At 38.6% G+C, this 19,457-nt stretch overlaps 1 protein-coding gene across 1 annotated transcript in view; it reads right to left on the reverse strand.

Moving 5' to 3' along the window:
• The window catches only part of lama2 (laminin subunit alpha 2), a 630,991-nt gene that overhangs the window by 487,221 nt on the left and 124,313 nt on the right, over positions 1 to 19,457 (reverse strand). The window contains 1 exon segment of the mRNA XM_062978830.1: positions 3,409 to 3,579. Coding sequence (XP_062834900.1) covers positions 3,409 to 3,579 — 171 coding nt within the window.

The raw sequence follows: 19,457 nt of genomic DNA on the forward strand, positions 1-19,457 counted from the left end.
CCTAGAAAATGCTTAGAAATTGCATATTTTGTCAGACATGGATAAATGAAATCACAGATACCAGCCTGCAGATATAGGGGTTATCCCCTAAATCCCATTCATAGAAATATGCTTTAATATATGTCTTTTACATAAGGTTTTATAATTACTGTATGTGTTTTTAACTGTGTTGTGTCCCATCTCAAGTCTCAAGAAGAGGTGGGTAAGAAATAATAATAATTATTATTATTGATGTTACTTTTGCATACTGATAAGGGCAAAGGATAATATCTATGATCTAAGCATAACACATTATTTTGTATTTTCAGTGTGCAGCTGTGTTAATCAGTGGCAACAAAAACACAGGAAGTTCCATGGGAATTTTTGTTGTGGTATTATCCTGAATTTGAGTAGAACAAACTACAGTTTATTTAAATCTACTATTTATTTTACTTATTTCCAATATTTCTATCCCGCCCTTCTCGCCTGAAGGGACTCAGGGCGGCGTACAATTGGCAACAATTCGATGCCGACACATCATTAAAATCAAACAGCATATAAAATCTATTACAAACAATTGAATACAGTATAAAATATAAAACATATGGTTAAAATCCGTTCATCCAATATCCTCGTGCTTTATCCATACATCAGTCCAGGTCATCTTTGTCGTACTAACCAACCTAATAAACTTTAGTCTCATAGGTTTGTATTACATCTATGTCTCATAGAAGGAAAGGAATCCTACCTCATTACTGAAAAAGCAGAAAGCCTGAAAGCACAATTAAAAGCAAAACTGAAAGTGCAATTAAAGCCCTTTTTGAGAGCATACGAGAGTGCCAAGCTTAAAATGGCAACTGTCATAAACTATACATAAACATTCAGCAGCACTAGGAAGCATTATCAATGGCATGTTATAGAACCAGGGAGAGAAGTGAGTTATTATTGGATTCATTTTTGTATTTTTAAAAAGATACTAAAGGCTGGAGAAAGAAGAACCTTTGCTCTAGGTAGTCTGTGATCTTTTTTTTTTACTATGTCTGATCTTTTTTTCAGAAATAAGCTTAAAAGTATCTTAGTGGTGGAAATCAGTGGTAAATCAAACCCAGGTTTCCAAGGTGATAGTGATAGAAGTTGCCTAATTGGAAATTTTGCTATCAGCCTTCTCAAGTCAAATTGATATGAGGGCTAGACATGAAAAGGAGGGATGAAAGATGAATGTACAATTAACTGTAATCCCATTACAGAAGTTTAATCTTAATTAACTTGAAACCACTGATTAATTGCTGGAATCTATTCTCTTATTTTTTAAAAAGGAAAGAGACAAAATATACTATCCATGGGCTGTTAAAATGGATAGTACTGCAGGCTTCACACGCAGTTCGGCCTAATGAATGACAAGGGAGTTTGCTCATACAGGCAACTCATCAAAGTGTGGTCTTTAATTTGTGCTCACATATGATTAACCAGGGAGTGTGTGTTCATTTTCTTCTACAGCAATTAAAAGGAGGCGCACCAGAATCACAAATTCCAAGGGGACCATTTAAAGTCTGGTTACATTTCATGGCACTGTTATTAAAGGGCTATCTTTGGGTAAATAAAACCATTCATGTTACCCAATGAACATTTTGCAGACCTTAAATTGAGATGGTTTCTAATGAAAGATGGTGTATTTTAATGGCTAGCTGAACTGCAGATTAGATAGGCAAATTGCAATGCACAGTGATGTTGCAGAGCCTAACGGATGCAATTTGTAGAGCAGGGCATAAAGATTTTAAAGCCCTCAGATTTTAGCAGAACTTGAAAAAATATTATTTTCCCAGATTACAGTTTCCAAGGTTCTCCAGCCTGCTTGGCTATTGGGATTCTAGGAATTATAAGTAACTTCTCCACAACATAGACTTGTTAGAGGTACTGATAACCATAAAACCACATGTGATCATATCATTCTTCTTTGAGTTTGCCAGAGCAAAAAAAATGATATTGATTGCTTTTTGAGTTATGGCAAATAATGCTACTGGCTGCATGTTAGAAAAACTTGAAAAGGGCCAGGAAAATGTCAAACTTTGAAAGTTACTGTGAAAAAGTTCAGAATTATTATTACAACATATCCAAGAAGAAAAGTCTAATATGCTAAAAGCCTATTTGATGAGTAGATTCCCTTACCTTATTAGGAGGAAGGCCCATGAGAAAAGACAGGCAGAACTAGTTATTACTTACCAGCCAGTTATATTTATCAACTTAGCCCTTTGCTAAATATGGACCAAGAAAGCAGCATTAAAGGTCCTGGGGTGTCTGTGTAAATTTAACATAAAAACATTTGTATTATTTGTGTTTATTTTTAATATGAATTAAATCAGAGTTCCTAATAAACCTAGAAGAGAACGCCTAAGGAAAATGTTAGGAAATCACTGATAAAAGGAAGACTTCTGTTCTAAAGGAGATCTACTCTCAATAGAAAACAGTGATAAATGAAAATGGAGAAGGAGGCAGAGAATCATGTGCACTTCAAAAAAGTAAAAAAGGACATAAATGATGCAATACGATCCCTGTATACACAGGACTGGTATGCATGGTTTAATTTATCCACATCTGACGAAATATATTCTTTCTAGGCATTTTCTAGGTCCTCCAGCTTGATTACATAGTATTTTGGGCCAGAAATCCATAATTTCAGTATGGTTTGCTATTATCTGCAGTTTAACATATCCATACAAAGTCCAGAAATATGTCTCTCATGGATACTGGATTTGTACTATATTCAATTTCTGTTTTATTACGGAAAGATAAAATGAGTGGAACACTTTATTTCTTCTTCTTCTAGAGTGGGTAAACCATGGCTCTCAGCTTCATCTCATTTGGCTCTTGGACTCATTTCTAAAGCTGTTTTAAACCAATTAGATCCCTATAAAATATGTTGCCCTTTTCCCAGGATTCCACTGAGTGGAGAAATAGGGAAAGGAGGAAAGGAGTGGCTATGAAGATGGTAGGTTTGCTTATTCTCCTCCACACTTGGGTTCAGCTCCATCCAATGTATAATGAGAGTATGACATATTAGTTCCAGTGGAATATGGCTTTTAACCGCTTATCACCTTTTTACATCAAAGATGAAACATTCCAATCAGTACAAGAGTGAAATTGTACAATATATTTCAGCATGTTGCCATTCACATTTTCATTATTTAAATATTAGTTATGCTGAGGTTAGAATAGGCTTAGTAGTAGAACACGTGGGAAGTCTTTAACCCATTCCCCACATGCCTGAATACAACTAACCTGCACCCCCGCCCCCTCACACACACACCTTGAAGCGAGCAGCGAGACTATATCACTATTTCCTCCTATGTCAGTAGTGACCAACAGAAAAATGATTACACACAAGTACACACAAATGAAGTTAACAAAGTGTAACAAATATCTTACACGTACAGTTTGGAAATCTGCTGTGCTGGTCGCAGATCCGACATTGAGGGTTTCTCACTGGTTGGCCAGGTACATGTTCCACTAACTTGCAGTACATTTCAGGACCTTTTGTACCACATGTAGCATTTGTGGTGATGAAGGCATTAGATGCCAAGTTCAGCACTGCTGGAAACAAACCTAAACAATAAAAATGAAAAATGATGCTGAAATGTCATAATAAATTACATACAGAAATGCTTTACTACCATTAATTGTGCACATTCATATTATAATAATTTTGATTCTATGATATGTACAAGGAATTTAGGAAACAAACAGGAAAAAGGAAAAAGCATGGCAACAAAACAGTGAATTTCATCTCTAGGCGTAATACTTTTAGAGTACAAATCAGAATCTTTTCCACCTCTGTCAATGCAGTACTGTGCTCTAGACTTGCTTGCTTACTTACTTAGGCAATCCCTCATAGGTCGAGGACGATTATCCTCCATCTCTATTATCTTGGGGGTGTGTCCGTAGGTGGCTGAAGAGACCTATTCTTGATCTGCATGTTCTACCGCAGATAGGACATCGGTTTCCAGGTGGAAGGCAGTCCCGGTCAGGGTTGGCTTGATGGGCCTTCCTCTTGGCACATTTCTCCCTTTAGCCCTCCATTCGTGCCTCTTCGAACTCTGCAGCACTGCTGGTCACAGCTGACCTCCAATTAGAGCGCTCAAGGGCCAGGGCTTCCCAGTTCTCAGTGTCTCCGCCACAGTTTTTAAGGCTGGCTTTAAGCCCATCTTTAAATCTCTTTTCCTGATTTCTGATTTCCACACCGGTGGGAAGCTTCCCATCAACAAGGTGAAGTATCATAGCGATGAAGATGAAAAATAAGGTAGGGGCAATAACACATCCCTGCTTGAACCCTGATTCCACCTTAAATGGGTCACTTTGGGAGCCGTTCCTGTCCAAGACTGTTGCCATCATGTCATCATGGAGGAGCCGCAGGATGTTCACAAATTTGTCAGGGCACCCGATTTTTTGGAGGATGGTCCAGAGAGCACTGTGATTCACTGTGTCGAATGCCTTTGTAAGGTCAATGAATGCCATGTACAGAGGTTGGTTTTGTTCCCTGCATTTTTCTTGGAGCTGTCGTGCAGTGAAGATCATGTCGTTCAGTGAAGAGCTGCCCTAGATGCTCCACAAGAACATTTCTGTAGCCCTTTTAGTGCCAAGATGGCTGGCTGGGACCATCACCACTGCCATTTTTTCCAGCCAAAAGAAGCTCCCCACTTGAGACTTGTTAGTGATGCTGTTTCTGATAACACAATAATGTGCACAGCCATATAAACAGCAAAAATGATTTTGCCAGCAAGGCTCAGTGAAGGAGATGCTTCTAGCCAGTGACATAGCAATGGGTCTGTTGACTTATGAACACTGGATAGGGCCAGATCCAGCGCAACTCAGCTGTTTGCATCTCAAAAATACCAGAGTCAAATAAAGGAAGCCCTAAAGTAAATTCCCCTTATTCTAGATTAACAGCTTGAAACAGTTGCAAGGTGAGTCTATTTGGCCCATGTAAACACAGCCTTGGTAATATTCATCACATTCTCCACTTAAAAGTAAATACTAGGTGTTGGAAGTGAGAGGGGAATCTCTAAATCTCAAGAATACACAGAATCAAATATTAAGAGTTGCCAGTGCAATTTGTCTGTGTGTGTGTGTGGCTGGAGGGCTGGATTTTGTGTATGTGCCTGAAAATTGCACTGCAATCTTACATCTGCCTTTCTGCCTATCTCTAATTCTAGACTTCAATAAGCACAATACATAACTTCGGATAAAATTGTCAAGGATGAGCTTGAATGTAACAGATTTCTGGAGGCTTTTCTTCTACTACTACTACTCTTTGTCAAAGAATTAATGCAGCATTATTCCTGCCTCCTGATCTGCCATCTCTCCAGTCCTCTCTCTCTCTCTCCTGTCCCTGCAATTAACCTGTGTGTCATTTAATTACTGACCCTTTTGGTCACGGTACAGTTATCCTCTGACACTTTAAGTTAGTGACTCCAGTGCAGCCTTTAAAAGCCATGTTAAACATATCACCTAATCAAGGCTTCCAATTAGCTGCTAACTTGTTCAGTTTGTACAAGCAGTCAGTCAATAGCAAGAACTGTTGAATTGCAGCATACATCTTTACAGATTACATCCTAAATTTTATTGTATTTCAAATTCTATATTGTTGCCACTTGGATTTCTGATCCTGCACTACAAATCATTTCGATATATTTATGGCAATCTTCTCTGAGGGGATACATAAGGATCCAGTGCCAGTCTGATCTTAGACACTAAGCAGGGTAAGACCTGATTAGTATTTAGACATACAACCGGTGCTGTGGGCTGTATTTCAGAGGAAAGCACTAACAAGATCCCTTGAAGATCCCTTGTATTAAAAAAAACCCTATGAGATTCGTTGGATCACCACAAATCAACAGGCAACATGAAGATATATGTGCACACACATTGAAAGTGCAAATGAATCACTGGTGGCACCTTCAGATTAACTTCCAACCTCATTATTATGTCTGCTGTACTGGAATATGAATAACATAAACGCTAGAAATTATTTAAGCATAACATGAGGACAAGTCCCCTGTCTTCAGTTATAGAACATATAGTTTTATCTAATGGGATCAAGGCATAACTACATAATATGGTTAGGCAGAACATAATTTAAAACATAAACTGCTGAGGGGAAAATATATTACAGAAATATAAAATGACATGGGGGAAAAGTCAGGGAGCATACACATACCACACACTAACATGTATTTCTTCATATATTTTCTCTTCACTCCATCTTCAAATATTTTTCTGGGAAAGGTTACTTTATTTTCTAATGATGAGAGTATTTTAGCCTCGTGGGAGCAACTAGATAGTATATGCAGATACACATAACACTCTCATGGTGCCTTTCTTTTCATTTAAAGAAACCCTGGGAATCCATCATTAAGAGTAAAGGATTTTCCTGCCAGCTGTTTTTCCACTTAAAATCAATTCCTTTCCAACTATTCTGTCCTCTGGCAGATAATTCCACCATAATAAGATCTTTAAAATACCCATGCTTCATAATGGTAACTCTGAGTTTGCTCAAACATTAAGGTTGGGTAAAATTATTTATATCTAGGATGAAAACCTATGTTACCCCAGGGTTAATCTACATCCAGTAGATTAGCCAGTATAAATCTGCCCCAGAGTATCCCGAACGTATGTGGTGAATCTGGGGCTCGTGTCCAGATGGCCCAGGACTGTATGTGCCCCATCTCCATGTTGCCACCAACACTCCTAGTTTGCAACAGATGTTCATCTGACTGCCTGATCACCACCTCTGCTAATGTCAGAATGGGGCACCCATGAGATCAGCAAGAAGGCGGTGGTCAGCCTTGCAACCTCCTTGGTGGTCACATGGGAACCCTGGCCTAACATTATCAGAGGTAACCCATGGCAGCCAGGTGGTTGGATGAAGCTCCATGGCTAGCTAGGAGTAGTTGCAGTCCATTTGTGGTGAGTATAGGTTTTTCAGCAAGCACAGATATTAAAAGTGTAATATCCATGTCTGTCACCCTTTCCTCTAAATTTGCATTAATTACATTAAGATTATTTGGTTTACAGTTTAAATTTAAGTACTTAAGCATGTTCATGAAGTAGGCTAATGGGGTTAAAAACCATCAATTTTTAAGGTGATATGTCTGAACAGTACACTTATCAGAAGAGGCATTCACCCTTACCTTAAATAAAACAATTACTTCCACTAAGGTATCACCCTGTTATTTGTAATATTTTCTAAGCTTTTTAATCTTCCTTTCAAGAAATTGCAAATAAAATTACCCAAATGGGTTTTATTGAACCCAACACAGTAGATCTAAATGGTGCTCTGACCCAGCTCACTATCTACTTAAACAAATATAATGTACAATTGTGGATATTAAATGTTTATATAAGTGTGTATAACTTTATGGACTAAACAAATATGCAAGTCAAAAGAAGGAAAATTGATACCATCAAAATAAACCTTTCTTTATGGTGCTACATTTTTATAACGATGGATGCAACTACAAGGTAAAAACAAAACATATTCAGCTCACTTGCAATAAAGCAGTATGAGTTTCTCTTCAGAACTTTGATTTATTTTTTTTAGTTTGTCCTATAAAAATTGGTTACTGCTTGGATAGAAACATGAGTTACTACTGTAATGTGTAAGATAAGACAGATGTCTATTCAGTAATTACTGGATAGCTTTGGTTCATTTAGTAAAGTATTAGTCTTGCTGCCAAATTTCAGAATTTCCTGGTTTGTAATATGAACCAGTTCATTTTAATTTGCAATATGAATTGAGTATCATTTATTCCAAACAAAAAAAATCTTCTCCAGCTCTAGTTGTTATCTAGGCAGAAAAGAATTTTCTTTTCAATTTTTTTGTATTCATAAGGAAATAGGAATTCTGAAAAATTGTGTTTTCCAGGATTTGTTGTTATATGCCTTGAAGTTAACTCTGACATATGCTGGGCCTATTGTAAGCTTTTCTTCATATCACTTCCTCTAAGGCTAAGACAATGCGACTTCCCCAAGCCCATCCAGTGGGTTATCCTAAACCATATCATACCTCTCTACGAATACTCCTTCCCATTCTGACCTGTAACTGCAACTGATGTTTGTTATTGCTATATGGCTTCAAGTCAATGTATGGTGGCAGCTACACCATAGGATTTAACTGGCATTAGTTATTCAGAACAGGTTTTGCCATCACTTTATTCTTAGCATGAGAGAGTGAGAGTTCTACCACTAAGCAAGCATTCAATACTAAAGACTTTTGTCAGATTCAGATTCTGTAGGAGCAATCCTGCTCCTTCATCTCTAAATGGAAAAAGAAGTATAAAGAAAACTGATTGCTTTTCCCAACCTTAGGGCACATCCAGACAGGCTCAAAAACTGTGACCTTTCTTGGTTTTTCCAGAGTTGTCCAAATGACACTTCTGGCAAAAGCAAATTAATTTGGAACAAACCAGGGTTTCCCTGGTTTGATCCAAATTAATTAGGTACTTCATTAGATCTAGCCCTGCTGAAGGGCCTGGGTCTAATAGGATATTGGGCCTGTGAGGACTCACTACAGGGGTGAGTTCCCATTGCCATATTGCACTTTTGGGGCTCCTGGAGTCCAAAGGTGCAGGATGGGACCCACCACTCCCCCAAACCCCAAAATAACCCCTAAAAAGAAAAAAAGTAAAGAAAACTTACCTGGCTGCTATTTCTTTCCTCCACTCACCAGAGGATGTGGGGGAGGGATCCCCTCCCAAGTTCCCTGGTGTGTCATTTCTTCGTGCCAGGGGTTATTTTGGGGGTTTTCAGGTGGCTGCATGCTATCCCAGTTGTTATCGGGATGGCATGTAACCCCCCCCCCCCCCCCGGGAAAGGCCAAGGTTTTTTTGGTGGGCATGAGGATCAAATCCGCACCTGTCTGGAAGCTCAAATTCTGGCCTGTCTGGAAGCACCCCTAGTGGAGGTCAGCCAACTAGAAGACTGTCATACAGGGGGAGAACTTGACATTTGACAGTGACTACCTACAATTCCATTATATCCTGAACGCTTCTAACCTTGGTTCACTCAGTCACCATATTTGAGTCAAAGTAATGGGCTAACACAAAATTGGGGTTGTTGTGTGTTTTCCAGGCTATATGGCCATATTCCAGAAGTATTCTCTCCTGACATTTCACCCACATCTATGGTAGGCATCCTCAGAGGTTGTGAGGTACCTACAACCTCTGAGGATGCCTTTCATAGATGTGGGTGAAACGTCAGGAGAGAACACTTCTGGAACATGGCCATAAAACCTGGAAAACACACAACTCCTCTGTGATTCCAGTCATGAAAGCCTTTGACAACACATTAACACAAAATTGCTCAAAAATCACATCTTTTATTTTATTGGGCCTATAATTAGCATTTTCAGGGTTTTTCGCAGAATTGATTATTCATAAATTTAATTAATGTGGTCTCTCCAGGAATCTCTAAGTCTTCCAGTGCAAGCCTATGCTCAGTTTTCATCTCTTTGGGAATTTTATATCTAGGAAGATGTAATCACTAATAAGACACCAATTAATATCTCTTAAATTCAGTTGATCTTTTGTTATGTTTTTTTATTTTTATTGTTGTTTGCTAACTACTATTTTAAACAGAGAAAAATTATATGCATATTAATCTACATTGAGATTATTAATCATAGTTTCCAGAGATGAAAACTGGGACTCACATGGCCAAGCCACATCATAGCATAGTCAAGTGTACAAAGATTTTTTTAATGAGCAACAACAAAAGTGCACCAGCAGTTTGCTTTTGCTTGAGTTTAAATTATCTGTTCTTGCCTCTCCTCCCTGTTGAGTTATTGAGGGCAAAGTACTTTTGAACTGAACTCATTTTGGAGCAATTGAAGTAAGCGGAGGATTAAGGGGGAAGTTGGGAGGACCAAAGAGAGAGAAAAAAGTGGGGTGACAGAAATTTGATTGGTACCATTCCTTCCAAGTCAGGACTTTGAAGTGTTAAGAAACAGGTAAAAATTAAATGACATTTTTTATTTCATGCTTAATTTCATAGTGCGTTGTAAGAATGCTAGTAGTTCATAATGAATAATTTCTGAGGTTTCGGAGTATTTCTGCAATGATTTGATTTACAGTTAACTTTATTTGTAATAGTAATGTTGTGCAATTTGATAATTTTTAATTGCATGGCTAATAAAAAACAGCATTTCTGAAACACTCTGTACTATACTACAGGTCCATGTATGAGCAAATGCAACTACTCTATACCTATTCTGGAAGAAACATTTATTATCTCTTTTTAAACAGATGCTCCACAACCAGTGAGGAAATGAAATTGAAAAGGTTGAAAGAGCATGTTTTTATAAGTTATTCGCACAATGAATGAAGTTAAAATTAAAACAGTATGCTCCTTGAACATTTTCCTGAGTAAATTACATACATTTGTATGCTATGTTATATTTGACACAGTTTTACAAATACACATATGTACATACAGCCTGTTGTATGTTTATGAAACAGCTTTCCAAAATCACAGAGAGGAAAACATTGCTCCCAACTGTGCCAACATGATGTCATTAACTGAGAACAAAATTTGACCCTATAATGTAACACGTTACCAGCAAAAACACAAGCAACTATTGTTAGATGTTTTATTAAAGAGAAGCTGTCAATGTCCCAGTGTTTCGGAGCGGAGGAATCTTGTCATATTCAACCCCCTGCTGGCATACATGAGCAAGAAGGCAAGCACAGCACAAAAGCAGCAGAAGGTGGATGAGCTCTCCTACCATGAACTCAGATCTTATTTTTGTGGCTGCTTCTGCTGCTTTCACTGGATTTTGGAGTTTGCCTTTTTAATACATTTGTGGCACATCTGATAAAGATAGAGCTCTTGGTATACAACATGTTCCTGAGCCTCTGATGTTTTGGAAAATACAGGCATTTCTTGAGTTACAAACATCCAACTTACGTGCTACTTCTAGTTACAAATGGGATGAGACAACAGAAAGTGAAAGGAAATTTATCTCTAGGAAAGGTAATTCATTCCTGTAAGAGTTACCATGGGGAAAAGATGTCTCTGCTGAAGCTTTATCGCCAATTCTTGTTTCCACGACAACCCAAATTTTGCAAAACCCAATTGTCACAGGGACAGAATGTGAGGTGAAATCTTCTGAACAGGAGCACAGACAGCAAAACAAAGGTTACAGGGGTGTTGACCCTTCCCTATGCTATCCAAAACAAACAGAAATTTGGACCAGAGTAACACTTAAAATTTACCTGTTCTGACTAATATACAAATTCAACATGAGCACAAACCTACAGAGCCTATCTTGTTCATAACCCAGGGACTGCCTGTAAACTTTAGGAAACATGGGATGTGCTGAGGGGTCAGTGGGGAATTCACTGCTATGTTGAATATTTACTTTCACTTGCCTTTACATAAATTAATTCTGGACCATTCATCTGAAATACAGAGGAATGGGCCAGATATAACATTATCAAATTATTTCTCAAAAAATATATACATGACTTGAAATACTGTGTATTGTAATATCCTGAATCATCACTGCAAAAATAATTAATAAATGTTTGAAATGCTAAGATCTAATAAAGAATTGTATAATAAAGAATACATATATACTTGTGTGTAAATCAACTTCATGTATGACAAGATCAGGTTGGGTGCCAAAATTACGGATTTTCATATGACTCTTGGATAAGTCAAAAAACATTCTGCAGAGAGAGAAAAGTGCCAACTCTGCCTCAGAGGGCTCAGCCACAACTGGCTTCCACTGCTATTTCCCCACCCAGGTATTACAAAAGGCCTTTTCTACTCTACTTAGAGAAGGGTGGCTCATCTCCCAATAAGTGCAAATACTGTACCCAAATGTTTAGCAAAAAAGAAACCATCCCCTACAGTTCTTAGATTTATACATGAGTATATACAGTATGTAGTAGGCTTGCTCAAATAATTCGTTTTCCCCGTTTACCGTTATTGATTCGTTATTTTCGTTTGTTTTGAAGCAATATCGAACCTTGGTTGTCCACACGCCTGGATATCGCGGTTTCGAACCGCGATTGGCCGTTTTCCGTTATGGCGCCTTTTTTTTCGTTTTTAAAAAATGCTTTGGCAAATCATCCAAACTTGTTTAAGTCCACTGGGGCAATCTAGCATGTTGTTTGCACCTTGTAGCCAATCAGAGAGCACGTTTAACCAGGGGGAGGGGCTGGTAGGACGTCCTGAGCGTGCACACACGCCTCGTGGCTCAGTCGCACTGGGAATTTTGGAGAGGGTGGAAGGGAGATTTTGGTGCAGGCACTGGCAGGCAGGAAAGATTGCTGCGTCACAGCATGGCTGTGTGAAGACCGGGAGAAAAGGTGGGGTGGCTGGCTGAGTTGGGTGGTGTGTGTTAGTTGGGTCTTTCTTTTTCTTTTGTTTTTGCAAAGGGCTGTCCTGTGGGTGTTTTTTTCCTGGTGCTGCGCCATTTTTCCTCTTGCGGGCGGGGTGGGCTTTCTCCTTTCTTTTTTCCACGCAAAAGTGTTTTTGGAAACAAGGGATCCAAGCCAGGGACGCTTCCTGATAATCCTAAGCCAAGTTTGGGAAAGAGTTGCATATCCCATACTTCCCTGTACAAAATACAACTCCTTTTGGGGAAAGAAGAGGGGGTGCCTTTGTCCCTTCACCGCTCTCAAACACAAGCGGGGCTGCTTGTGTCTCAGCCAGGGACGCTTTCTGATAATCCTAAGCCAAGTTTGGGAAAGAGTTGCATATCCCATACTTCCCTGTACAAAATACAACTCCTTTTGGGGAAAGAAGAGGGGGTGCCTTTGTCCCTTCACTGCTCTCAAACACAAGCGGGGCTGCTTGTGTCTCAGCCGGGGACGCTTCCTGATAATCCTAAGCCAAGTTTGGGAAAGAGTTGCATATCCCATACTTCCCTGTACAAAATACAACTCCTTTTGGGGAAAGAAGAGGGGGTGCCTTTGTCCCTTCACTGCTCTCAAACACAAGCGGGGCTGCTTGTATCTCAGCCAGGGACGCTTTCTGATAATCCTAAGCCAAGTTTGGGAAAGAGTTGCATATCCCATACTTCCCTGTACAAAATACAACTCCTTTTGGGGAAAGAAGGGGGGGTGCCTTTGTCCCTTCCCCAGTCTCAAACACAAGCGGGGCTGCTTGTGTCTCAGCAGGGGACGCTTCCTGATAATCCTAAGCCAAGTTTGGGAAAGAGTTGCATATCCCATACTTCCCTGTACAAAATACAACTCCTTTTGGGGAAAGAAGGGGGTGCCTTTGTCCCTTCACCGCTCTCAAACACAAGCGGGGCTGCTTGTGTCTCAGCCGGGGACGCTTCCTGATAATCCTAAGTGTGCTGTGCCAGGACCATCTCCACATTGTATGTGTATGAGCCCCAATGGCGAAGTGTGTTAAAGCATTGAGCTGCTGAACTTGCAGACCGAAAAGTCCCAGGTTCAAATCCCGGGAGCAGAGTGAGCGCCCGCTGTTAGCTCCAGCTTCTGCCAACCTAGCAGCTTGAAAACATGCCAATGTGAGTAGATGAATAGGTACCGCTCTGGCGGGAAGGTAATGGCACTCCATGTAGTCATGCCGGCCACATGACCTTGGAGGTGTCTATGGACAACACTGGCTCTTGGGCTTAGAAATGGAGGTGAGCACAACCCCCAGAGTCAGACATGACTGAACTTAACGTCAAGGGATACCTTTACACACACACATATGCAGGGACTACACCAATTTAACAAAGTTTCAGCCACAAAAACAAAGTTTCTGAAGTAGAGCAATGACTTTCACAGTAAAGACAACCCAATTTAACAGGAAATAAGACTTTCAAACCAGGAACAGATTTCTGCAATTATTAAAAAATGGTTTATTATAAAAGCTATGAAAATTTGCCAAAAATCAGAGGATAAGGGAAACGTTCCACATTTTGGTGAGCTATCAGTGTTAAATGTGTTCTACCACTGTACCAAGTTTGAAGAAGATCACTCAAAAAATGAGGGCAGGAGAGCCCCCTAAGTCCCCCCCCCTTCGGGCTGTTTTTGGGCCACTGCGCATGCGCGTCCGCCATTAACGAATTAATTTCGAAAATAACGAATTTTCGTTAATTTCGAAAAATTTTGGGGGCCAAATTCGTTATTAGCAACAAAAACGAAAAACTGCCCCCTCTAGTTTTGAAACGAGTTTAGAATCAAATTTTTCATGGATCGATCAAGCCTAGTATGTAGCTATCACTTGAATAAGCAAGTATGCATTTCTTTTAAAGGAAATAAAATGACATCTTTTCTTAAACTACTAAAATGCCTTGTTGGAGTATCTGATAAAAAGACAATTTCCTGCTCTACTAAGAACCTGCCAGTGTTTGGCCAATCAGTAAATTGAACTTATGCAAAAGTTGTTCTAGGAAACCACTATATAACAGCCCCTTTGCTCAGGCAACAGTTATGTGCAGTGCTGCTTAAAATATTTTTAGGATGTATGATTACAGATGCATCAACCCTATGCAAAAAAAAAAAAAAAGAATTGAAAATGTGGCAACAATTGAAATATTGATTTGTGCTATCGATCAGGGTTTTTATTCACTACCTGCCTGTAACAGGGAAGTTGGCTAGAGATGATTGCTATTTCATGTTATCAATGGGCTGAAGGAACAATTTGCAGTCATCAATTCCTGTCTGCTTCTGGTGACTAGAAATTCAGCATGCTGCATAGTATGTTCCTATCCACCTGCTCCACCTGGCTCTATACAAGGAGGGCAAGTGCAGCTGGCAGCATATGAATGAAAAAGCCTCTAAACGGGATGATACAAATGTTTTTGTCTACGTAGATATCTACTTTGATATTCAGACTGGATTGTATAATTATATATTCACTGCATGATCATTACTCTCACTTATAACTAAAGCTGAGAAATCACACTTAATTTTGTATATAACTATTGTGGTATAATGAACCTGTCACACTATGCATTTTATTCATTTCTTATTATACATTGTATTTTAGTATTGAATATACACATATACATAGTTGGAAGCCCCCAATGGCACAGTGGGTTAAACGGCTGAGCTGCTGAATTTGCTAACCGAAAGGTTGGTGGTTCAAATCCAGGGAACGGGGTTAGCTCCCACTGTTAGCCCCAGCTTCTGCCAACCTAGCAGTTTGAAAACATGAAAACGTGAGTAGATCAATAAGTAGTGCTCCAGCGGGAAGGTAACAGCGCTCCATACAGTCATGCCAGCCACGTGACCTTGGAGATATCTACGGACAACGCCGGCTATTCTGCTTAGAAATGGAGATGAGCACCACCCCACAGAATCGGACATGACTAGACATAATGTCACGAGAAAACCTTTATCTTTACCTTATACATAGCTACATTTAATACATTTGTGACACGGCTATTCATTTGTTACATACCTCCTTTCTCACACGTATACACAGAAATACATATTGTGGTACAACAATGATATATAAAGCATTCTTGCCCACTGCGACATTTCAAACATTCTTGTTAATACTCTATATGTATGTGTTCACTGTAGAGCTAGATTACACAGAATTTGTTGGATCTGTATTTGAATTCCAATGGAATTCCACTTGAGGAACACAATATTTTTGTCAAGTCCTTCCTTCATCTGCAGACCTCTAAACAACTGATTCTTAGGAATGAGAGCCCTTCCTTAGCACATAGCAAAGGAGAAATTATTTTTTTTAAAAAAAAAATGCCTTCTTCATGCCACTTTTCTCAGAAAAACCATTTGCTAGACTTCAGCTTGCTCTGCAAATGAAAAGAACCTTTCCCTTCACAGAAGAAGAGGTCCTGATTCAACCCATTATAAAACAAACAAAAGACACCTGAATGATTTATCTTTTAAATTATCTTTAAATTTTAAAATTTTAAAATTATCTTTTAAATTTAATTTTAAATTACCTGTCAAATCTCCCTACTTTTCATCTGTCCTATTTGGTTCTATTATTTTGGTATTAAGATGAAAAAAATATGTGAAGCTGTAAACAAAGAGCATAACCAACTTTGGCCTGAGGATTTGAAAAATTACAGATGTCTAAATCTGGCTAGAATAATTTGTGACCCAACTAAGTGAATGCTGCCTTCCTATTGTGACCTGCCAGGTGCTTAATATCTTCCCCTTTTTTGCTATACAGCAAAATATGAGATGTGTGAAATCTTTAGTGGAAGACACCATTTGAAGCCAGTTATTTTGGTGAGTAACATGTTGACTACTAACATGTTTACAGCTAAAGGCTGTAAAGTTAATCTCTATGCATGATAAATTAAAATGTAATGAGCAGTGTACTGAAGTTTCCAAATAGGCTATCCGTAATGCATGTTACAGTTGATTACAAAATGAAAATAATAGCTTCACCGATTTTTTTCCTGAATAATATTTTCCATTTCCTCAAACACACTGCTATTTGGTACAATTATCTCCCTTGGTTCCCCACTGCAAACAGCCCTTGCCACTTCAAAGAAAGAAAATATTCTGCTTAAATTTAATTTAAACATTTTTTAACTCTTCTGCAAGGTTTGTGGGGAAACCGTAAAATGTCACTGAATTTGTACTAACAAGCTAAAAGCCTTAAAAACATGGCAGTTACAGATGTTCTAAGAAACATACTTTTTAAAAAGTACAAAAAAATAATAAAAAGAGCTACTTATGTGTTGTAGTACTAAGCTATGCTAGTATGTGGGAACACAGCGAGAAGGCATACAAAATGCTGGGGCAAAACAAAACACAATGTTGCAGCAAAGAATAATTTCCAGCTGTGCACAACAGGGAACAGCTTAATGCACTCAATCCACAATGTAAAAGAACACTTTATACAACTAGAAAATAAGTTCTATTTGGAGAAATCACTGTCCAGACACAGCAGTACTTCCAGACCGAAAAATTTGATGTTAACAACCATTTGTCCAGAGGCAAACAAAATCCAATACCACAGACTTTCAGTTCATGTTCACTGCACGGATCAACTGCTCCTACAGCATTAAATAGCTCTGTTATCTTTTCTTGTTTAAGAAAGAGCTAATGCATTTTTGTTGTATTGCTGCTTCTTTCACTTGCCAATCTTTTTATTTATTTTTCTACTCTAAGCCCATTTTCTCTTTCTGTCTAGGAACTTTCCTCAAGTTATACTCTCTACTTTGTGTCAATATGTACTTTTACTTTGACGTGTACATTATGATATGCAATAAAATATGGGCCTACTATTATCCTCATAGACTAGTATTTTTGTAACACTTGTTTACCAGATCTCCACCAGTATTATAGTCAACTCAGAGTCAACAATATGAAAGGTAGGTGAGCCAGCTCAGTGTAGTAGTTTGAGGGTTTAACTACAACTGTGGAAACTAGCGTTTGAATCCCTGCTCAGCCACGAAAACCACGGAGTTTCCCTGGGAAAGTCACACTCTCTCTGTCTTAGAGGAAGAAAAAGCAGAACACTCTTATTAGTGACTGTCAAAGGACATTGTGCAGATATTAAGTATTCTTTTTTCCTCATCAGATTTTAAGAAAATAAAAAAGACGGAAGAAACCATGAAGAGATATGGGAGGGCTACATGGAGAAGATGACAACATCTAGATCTGTAAACTTCTATGGACAAGGTAGTGGAGAAAATGAATAAATGTATAAATAAAGCAAAGTAGATTTTTTTTCTTACTGGATTTTCAATGGAAATAAGAAAGAAAAAAATTGGATTGAAGAAGCAAGAGATATTTATGACAAGAAGGGGACCATGCCTGGAATCCCTGGAAAAATCAGTGGGTGAAGGTGCTGTGATAAAAGCCTCGTATAGGACCATCCAAAGAGATGTGGACTTACACTAAGAGAAGTGATTCTCTCAGAATGCCTTTCCCAAGTGTCCCTTTGAAACCTGGGGCTAGGTCTTGTCAAGAGATACTGAAAATTCTGTAACACAATTGAGATAGAAAACATGCATAGAAGGAATATTTATCAAATCTGCAAGTGACACAAAGCAGGCTTACCCTATTCAGATATTTAAATGGTTTGAGACCAGGAAGGAGATTGATAACATTGTATATTCTAGAGGGAAAAATTGTAATGTGTCCTTTATGGCCAAAAAATGGATAGAATTTGGAGAAACCTTAGCTTTGACTACTATTACAGATCAGGTAGGCCCCTACCCTCCTCTCCTTTCGTAGGAGCTTAAAAACCTGGCTCTTCCAAAAGGCCTTTGATACCTAATTTGATGTTGGACTGATCCATCTACCCATTTTATAATAGCCCCCATTTCGAGATGTTGCCAATGCTATTTTGCACTTTATTGTCCATTTCTACCAGCACATTCTGTTCTGGATTTTATGAATTGGTCTCCTGTTTTAATACTGTATGTTTTTCGTATGCTTCTTGCCGATTTTAACGATCGTTTTATTGCTATTGGTGTTTTACTGGTATAATTGTTTTATAGTCGTGTTACTGATATTGTTTTATTGGGCTAGGCCCCATGTAAGCCGCCCCGAGTCCCTTCGGGGAGATGGGGCGGGGTATAAAAATAAGGTTGTTGTTGTTGTTGTTGTTGTTGTTGTTGTTGTTGTTGTTATTATTATTATTATTATTATTATTATTATACAGTACCCTTACAATTAGAGATGGGGAACATTTGACTCTGTAGATTAGGTCTGCATAAACTGTAGTACTCTAGCTATTTTGGCCTCCAATTACAAGAATTCCTAGCCATTAGACAAGCTAGTTAAGGTTTCTGGGAGTTGGAAGCCAAAAACAGCTGAAAGGGCGTAGGTTGTGCAGGCTAGATGCTGCTAGATTCCTACCATCATGGCTGGTATTGTAATTAGAGGTTATAAGATTTTTACTCTATCAGCATTAGAAGTACTCCCTTTGTTTTACTGCATAAACAGTTTTCCCTCCTTCTCTTTTATTTTCACAAACATCTTTGGATGTTATAGTCTGTTGTTCTTCTTGCTGCTGTTCAGCTGCTGCTGTTTTGTGCCTATGTTTCCAACTTATGGAATCCCTAAAGAGAATATATCATAAATAAATTATAAATACAAATGCAATAACCACAGTTAAAACTTTCATATAATACTGGTAATGCCAGTAACTCTGAGTGGTATTCAAACTCTGGTCTTTTGGAGTCCTAATGCAACATTCAAATCACTTCATTATGTTGGGTTTCTGTAAATAGCATTAATTTTAAACATTTGTTTAAATGTTACCTTTCTCCCAAAATAGGAACCAAAGCAGTTCACAAAAAGTATTGCACATTATACATATCAATGATCTAAAGCTGAGCTATTGCAAATTGCTATAGGTGACCCACAACTGGTTTATCACAAAAGAATGGTCATTTCTTTGAAGACATAACATTATGCAAGAATTTCATGTTGTAGCTAATGCTATCTTCTCTTCCAAAACTGTTTGTTTGCTCCTCAATCCCAGCTCATGTTGAGGATGAATGGAGCTCAGAGCAG

This window comes from Anolis carolinensis, chromosome 1, assembly GCF_035594765.1.
Source record: "Anolis carolinensis isolate JA03-04 chromosome 1, rAnoCar3.1.pri, whole genome shotgun sequence".
Taxonomy (NCBI): Eukaryota; Metazoa; Chordata; class Lepidosauria; order Squamata; family Dactyloidae; genus Anolis; species Anolis carolinensis.